Source organism: Electrophorus electricus, chromosome 2 (genome assembly GCF_013358815.1).
Source record: "Electrophorus electricus isolate fEleEle1 chromosome 2, fEleEle1.pri, whole genome shotgun sequence".
NCBI lineage: Eukaryota > Metazoa > Chordata > Actinopteri > Gymnotiformes > Gymnotidae > Electrophorus > Electrophorus electricus.
Window position 1 is genome coordinate 18,029,246 of NC_049536.1, and position 6,712 is coordinate 18,035,957.

The 6,712-nt window shown below is 36.0% G+C and overlaps 1 protein-coding gene across 1 annotated transcript; it reads right to left on the minus strand.

The window, feature by feature from the left end:
* Nucleotides 1-1,491: 1,491 nt before the first annotated feature.
* lye (lymphocyte antigen-6, epidermis) lies at nt 1,492-6,106 on the minus strand. Its single transcript, XM_035534353.1, has 3 exons — nt 6,055-6,106; nt 2,275-2,385; nt 1,492-1,837 (listed from the first exon to the last, which is right to left on the minus strand). Exons 1-3 carry the CDS (start codon nt 6,104-6,106, stop codon nt 1,623-1,625), a joined length of 378 nt encoding a protein of 125 aa, XP_035390246.1. The 3' UTR covers nt 1,492-1,622.
* Between the last annotated feature and the right edge of the window lie 606 nt (nt 6,107-6,712).

The following is a 6,712-nucleotide window of genomic DNA, read 5'->3' on the forward strand; positions in this document are numbered from 1 at the left end:
TGATATTAGGACACTGTAACTGTCAAAATTGTGTTTCAGCAAAAACATGGAAAACATGAGCATATCTCAAATACATTATTACATTACATTATTGTTGTAAAGAAAACTCTTGAATAACTGTACAGTTGGGATGCCATGAACTTAAAATCATTTCAATCCAGCAAATTATTGCTAAAACAGGCTTGTTTTTGTCAAAGAGTACAGAGCATGGAAATGATTTATATGGCCTGACATTTAACTTAATTAACAAAAGCTTGTATTAAGTCAAAATTATAATAACATATAAATGTGTACATGTGAAAGTGTGGAAGGTCAAAGAGAGTGAACTTGACCAGTTGTGGCTTGTTTAGCCTAGAATATATATCAGACAGTACATGGGCAGTATCTAAGACTGATATTAGTCACCACCTGACTAGATGATTGTTGCATTTTTCCCCTCCTATCATCCTTATTGTCATGGTTACCCTGTCTTGTATATTTGTTTTGCTTCCGTGTTTTATTTTATCTGCCCTTCATTTGTAGCACCTGTGTCTTCTTAAATTCTTGTTAGTACGTGTATTTAAACCCTGCCTTGTGCACTGTTTGCTTTACTGGTCGTTGTGTTAATAATAGCCGCTGGTCATCTTCCAAGCCTCGTGGTGTCTATGCCTGTTTTGTTATTCACTAGTGTTAGTTAAGTGTTCTTATTGTTACCTGTGTTTTTGTTATAGCCCGCTTCCCCTTTTTCATCATGTTTTGTTTTGTTTGGTTTATGCTTTACATATTGGTTCTATGATCCTGGACTGTTATGATTCTGGATTTGCCTATAATAAATCTCGCTCTTCGCTGCCTATACGTGTGCTTCCTAAAGCAAGCAGTGGTAGCTTAGTGTTTAAGGTACATGACTAGCAGGTGGAAGGTTGCCCACTCAAGCCTCACCACTATGAAGTTACCACTGTTGGCCGCTTGAGCAAGACTCTTAACCCTCAATTGCTCATGTTGTACTTACTCATAATTATTTGTTGCTTTAGATAAAAGCATCAGTTAAAAAAGGAGTAAATGTAACCACTCATTGTTACAATAATAAAGATCTTCAGAAACCTTTGAATAGTGGAGCCAGTTATTAGAATCAAACCTTTTTGCAGAGCAGTTGATTTCCATCCATCCATCATCATGAACAGCACAAGAAAAATCTAAAACTTTAATCTAATTCAAAATTTATTTTCTTTAGTAGAATCAAACTTTTTTGCAGAGCAGTTGATCTCCATCCATCCATCATAATGAACAGCACAAGAAAAATCTAAATCTTTAATCGAATTCAAAATTTATTTTCTTTATTGACGAAAGACTTTAATAACATTTCATTTTTTAAAATCTTTTCAGAATAAATCTTAACATGCAGAATTTATTACTATTTAATATCAGTGTAATAAAAGATTATATCAAGTATATATCCAGTATATCAAGCATTAGAGAGATTAGTCTCTTGCTTTCATATCCTTATGACTGTTTTTTCTCTGTTTTCCCTCATCTAATGCACCCAGTACAACCCATTTGCTAATACTCTAACCCTTCTTAAGATGACACTAAATGAAGCATTATGTCTCCAAGGCTGAGACAGGGAAAGTAAAATGGAGGTTCTTCTACATGTAGCTCCAGGCGGAGGCCAGCAGGGTGGTGCTGAAGGCTGCGGTGACGGAGAGTTGGGCACTGCCAGCTCCATTGCACAGGTTTGTGCTGCAGCACCTCCGGGTGATGGTGTAGCCCGCACCAAGGATACTGCCCACACTATTGTTGCAGTCGGTGGAGGCGATACAGCCACTCGTGTACAGATTTAGGAAACTGGTGATGTTGAACACTGAGAAAAAGCAGTAAAAAGCTCAGGATTACCAGCGACTGTCATGTGTAGTTTATGATTATTGAAAGTTGTATAAGATGATTTATTAGATGATATATATTAGATGATTGTTTTTTGGCATTAATCAGCATGTAAAGACATTTTTAATGTTGTTCTGACGAATCATAACATCATTGATGGTTGCTTAAATGCTTATTCACCTATTCATAGCAAGTTACAGGAGTGCTTTAGTTGTTTGCTCAGAAAAGTATTTGTAATTATCTCAAATAGCTAAGGATACTTTTCTGAGTAGACAACTAAAGCAGTCTTGTAAAACATTTTGGATAAGAGCATCTGTTAAATGCTATAAATGAAAAGCAAATGGACATAGTTAAAGGAATGACTTCTTGCAAAATGGTGTGTGCGTGTGGTGTGTGTATTTGTACATGCTGTCATACCTGCTGTTGCTGTGTAGCAGTTGTTGTTAGTATCAGTGCAGGTCTGTGAGGAGCCAAATAAACACTTTGAAAGAATACCCACTGGACAGGAATTACACACCAGTCCTTCGGCTAAGGAACATGAGAGAGAAGTAGAGATAGTGAATGTGTGTGTGAGAGAGTATAAGGAAGGAAAACAGAGTGAGAGAGAAGCAGAGAAGGTAAAAGTATGAGGAGGAGAGTAGAAAAGGCTTGGGACTGTTATATATAACTTCAGTGCCACCTAGTAACACACGGAACAGGAAATGAATACTGAAGACTAAATCATGATGAGAGTTTAATGTATCTTATAGTCCCATATTGTAAATATTTCTTAAATTTACTACTGTTGTCTAAGCTTCAGTTCACACTGCTGGCACTGGTTAATGATTATTTGTTTTTAAACAATATTACTGAAAAGAAGGATGGGTTCCCTTTCAGTGGCCTTCCTCTTGAGGCCTCATTCTTATGCCCTACTAGGGAGTTTTCCCTTGCCATTGTTGCCTTTGGTTTCTTGCTTTGAGACAATGTCTGTTGTAAAAAGCATTACATAAATATACAGAGATATACTGTAGACTGGTTAAGAAGTGAAAGTAAACGAGACATTCCATTTAAATTAACAGTTAAATATTTGTATAGCACTTTTTTTTTATTTTTTTTTTTTATCATTGACATTATCACAAGCAGCTTTAGGCATCCTATGCATTTTGATCATAAATACTTAAAAAAGCTATTGCCTAATGTTAGAGGGAATAATAATTATACTTAATACATTGTGTTGCACTGCAGATTTCACTTCATTTTGGCTCTATAGTTTAGCACTTTACTTTTACCAAGCTGTGTTTATTCATGAGAAGTTATTTTGAAACTGCTAATAATGTATAACTTATTGGATCAGCATGATCATAACATTGTTGTAAATTATGATTGTAAATATAGTTTGCCATATGCAGAAGGTGAGAGTGTGTGATATGAATGGATCTCTAATGGATCTCTAATCATGGATGCAAGTGAAAAAGGTTTATAAAAAACAGCAGATTGGAAGGAGTTGTGTACTGATGGATAAAATGTGATATGGTTAAAATGGAAGCGCAGCTTTTCATGAAACTGACAACTTAAGAAATGCTTTCAGCATTGATGGGCTTTGTCCTGAAGTCCTCATGGACAGCCCAAATTCCTGTACTGTTCCCACTACCAGCCCAGATATCTCCACACACCCACAGCAGGCTTTGGTCACAGCAGGGTTCAGGCATGTTTGAACAAGACCAGAATGTCAAGTGCTTGGGAAGACTGGAAAGCTGAGAGGATATAAAATATGTATGAAAACAAAAGTCCCGTCTCATCTGGTTTCTGCAACATAAGTGCATGATGTCTCTCTTTTGGCTCACCCACTGTCAGTCAATCTCTTTCTGAAGCTGACCACCCAATGTTCATATTGGGCTATTTATTTTGTATTGTTTTCACTGGAGTCAACAATGATTCCATTTCATACACTTGAAGAGCAAAAAAAGAAGGTTTGCCAGTGTGAAAAGCTTAAACAAATTAAACTAGTGCTAGTGTACCTGTGCTGCAGTTGTGATCTTAGAATGCTGGGCTTGCAGAGGTGATTTTTATCAGTGGGGATGTGGGATGACTGAACTTTCTAAGAAACTATAGAGATTTTTCTCTGGCATCAAAAAAAAAAAAAAAAAAAAAAAGACAAATGGTCTAACCTTGCTATTTAAGTCATACAATTACTCTGCTATTTTCCAAATATGTTGACTAATGGGTCATCTCAAGTTTAGATCTCACCACAGTAGATATTTAATATTTAGTAGATAGTAAATATTTAGTACTGTATTACTGGACAATTTAACTTATAATTCAGAATTTCATGTAATATTTACCATCAAATAAAATGGTTATTGAGTCTGTTGGATGTTCTGGACTATGGCTGTGGTTTGGTTAGGTTCCAGAGTCCAGGAGCACAGCCCTCAGTGATTAAAACTGAAAAGACAAGCATCCACATACCTGTGCCTGTATACAGCCACTCTCTCTAAATACACAGTCCTGTCCACAAGCATGACACACTTGGGAACAAGTGTTCAACTCCAGGCCATGTAACAAAGTATTGTCCTGAACTTTGTAATCAATACGTCATTGAACACATGTATTCAAAATACAGACCTCAAGGTTTTCCACCCTTCATTTATGTAGACGTGTTCAATCAGATTTCTTTACTGATCCATTAACCACTGGTTACAAAATTCAGGACCAGAAACTGGATCTGAGATCCAGATATAAAGACCTCTGTGCCAGGAAAGCCAAGATGAGTTAAAGCATAATATTATGTACAGTTACACTGCCCACTGACTTTACGTGTACAGCATTTGGGAGACACCCTTGTCCAGAGTGACTTACAGAGGTTTCTTTGACTGCTAAGGATATATCAGACCCTTTGCTAAAATCCATCATTAGCTGCACGACAGGCCAACCTTTTTGCCATTTTCAATGTTTTCTAGTTAGATTTGAGTTTTTTTTCTGTATCACTGTTTTGTTTTCTACATTTGTGGTTTATAGCAGTCTATTAAAATGTTTGTGTTCCATGCTTTGTGTGTAATATGTTCTGCATTTGAAGCCTCCATAAAATCACAGTCAGAAACAGTAAAGGGGGCTTTTTATACCTTTCACAAATGTTTCCCTGTTTCCATAAAGATGCAAGATACTTCTTTCTCTCTCTCAAGTATAGAAACAATTTATTAGCATGACTGTTTTAGTAACAACGTTGAAAAACTGGATAAAAAAAATATCGGCAGACCAATATTTGGCTTTTTGGCATATTGTAATTGGACGATACTGACATGGCCTATTGTGATATAAGATACCTAATCACTACACAATCACACTTAAGATAGAGATTATTTGTACGATGTTAGCTTCATTCGTATAATCTAATGGATGAACTAGGAGATTTTCTTTTACCTGTCAAACATTCAAGATATTTGAATTAGTTTTATAGTTTCCATGCTTAATTTAGGTTGCATTTTTTTTTTCAATGTGGATGTCTAACACAAACATTTTAGTTTTAGTCCAACTATTTAGCTATGGGCGATTCAGGCATGTATTATTACCTCCTTAGCTTTGCAAACAATGTACATTACGTATGCTTTATGAAAATTTTAACAGGCAAAGCGACAGACAATATAGCACATTTATTAATAGACAAGGTTGTGTCAGTTACATCGCTGTACACGAAATATCCACACTGGGCTGTGTGGGCCTCCCAGGAGGTAATCATAAATTGAAAAAAAATAAAGATAAAATAATATTAATAATAAAAAGGCCCTCCACCGTGCCTCTTGTGGTGGGGCCTCAGAATTATGTGCTACGTCACTGACTCACAATATATATAGATTACTCTTCTCTCATGCATAACAGTTCATAGGGAGAAATGGTGACTTTCGCAGTACTAAATTAAAATTCAGAGATGACCATTAATATGAAATTAATGCTATTCAGTATAATTTTGCATCTTTAACCTCTAACTAAATACAAAACTACCACTAGCACCTGATTAAACCATAGGTTTAAGCATGTGTAAATGTTTAAATCACAGCTAATTAAACTACATTAATAGGAACCTCTATGAAATAATAAACTTTGTTGGAAGAAAGATTGGAGGGAGCTAGATATAAACCTTTCACTATTTCAATGTTTTGTTAATATATATATTTTTTATTGTTGTGCCACTATACCTCATGGGCATGAGAATAGAGATCTTACCTACAAAAAAGTAAGCCAAGATAGCTAGGATGGCCACCAAAATCCTCTTCATTCTGATGCTCCTTTAATTGTCCTTAGGACCTGGAGTATAAGTTCTTCACTTGTTACAGTTAGAAATTCAAGATAAATCCAAGAGGTCTAAAACCAGACTAAAAAATAATACAGATAAGCAACCCTACTTATACCCCCCTAACCCCGGCGGCAGATATGCATATGTTTTGGTTTGGTCAGGGTGTGACTGTTTCAAAATGTCCTGGCCATAAGTGAGTACAGTGAGGCAAGCCAGTGGGGGAAACCAACCAAACCTGTTCCTTTTACATAAAAACAAAACAACAGAACTGAATCATTTTATGAATGATGCAGGACTCTTTATCTTTATTTGTATTTTTTAACAGCAACCTGTCCTGAGAGAGCAGAATAAATGTAGCCATTTAGCTAAATCTGGCACATTTATGAAATAATGATAGAAACCAAAGATTCCACCTACTCTTGCTGTGCATCACCCATCTATTAAATATGTTCACCTGTTCTTTGTCTTTCCCTGTTACAATGTGCTTAGTCTTGGATTATTTAAGTTTCCCTGCTGTCTGTCCTTTTCCCTTTTTTGTGAAGCCATGTTCACAACAATTTTCTGTGCAAATCTTGGTTTCTCTATGCC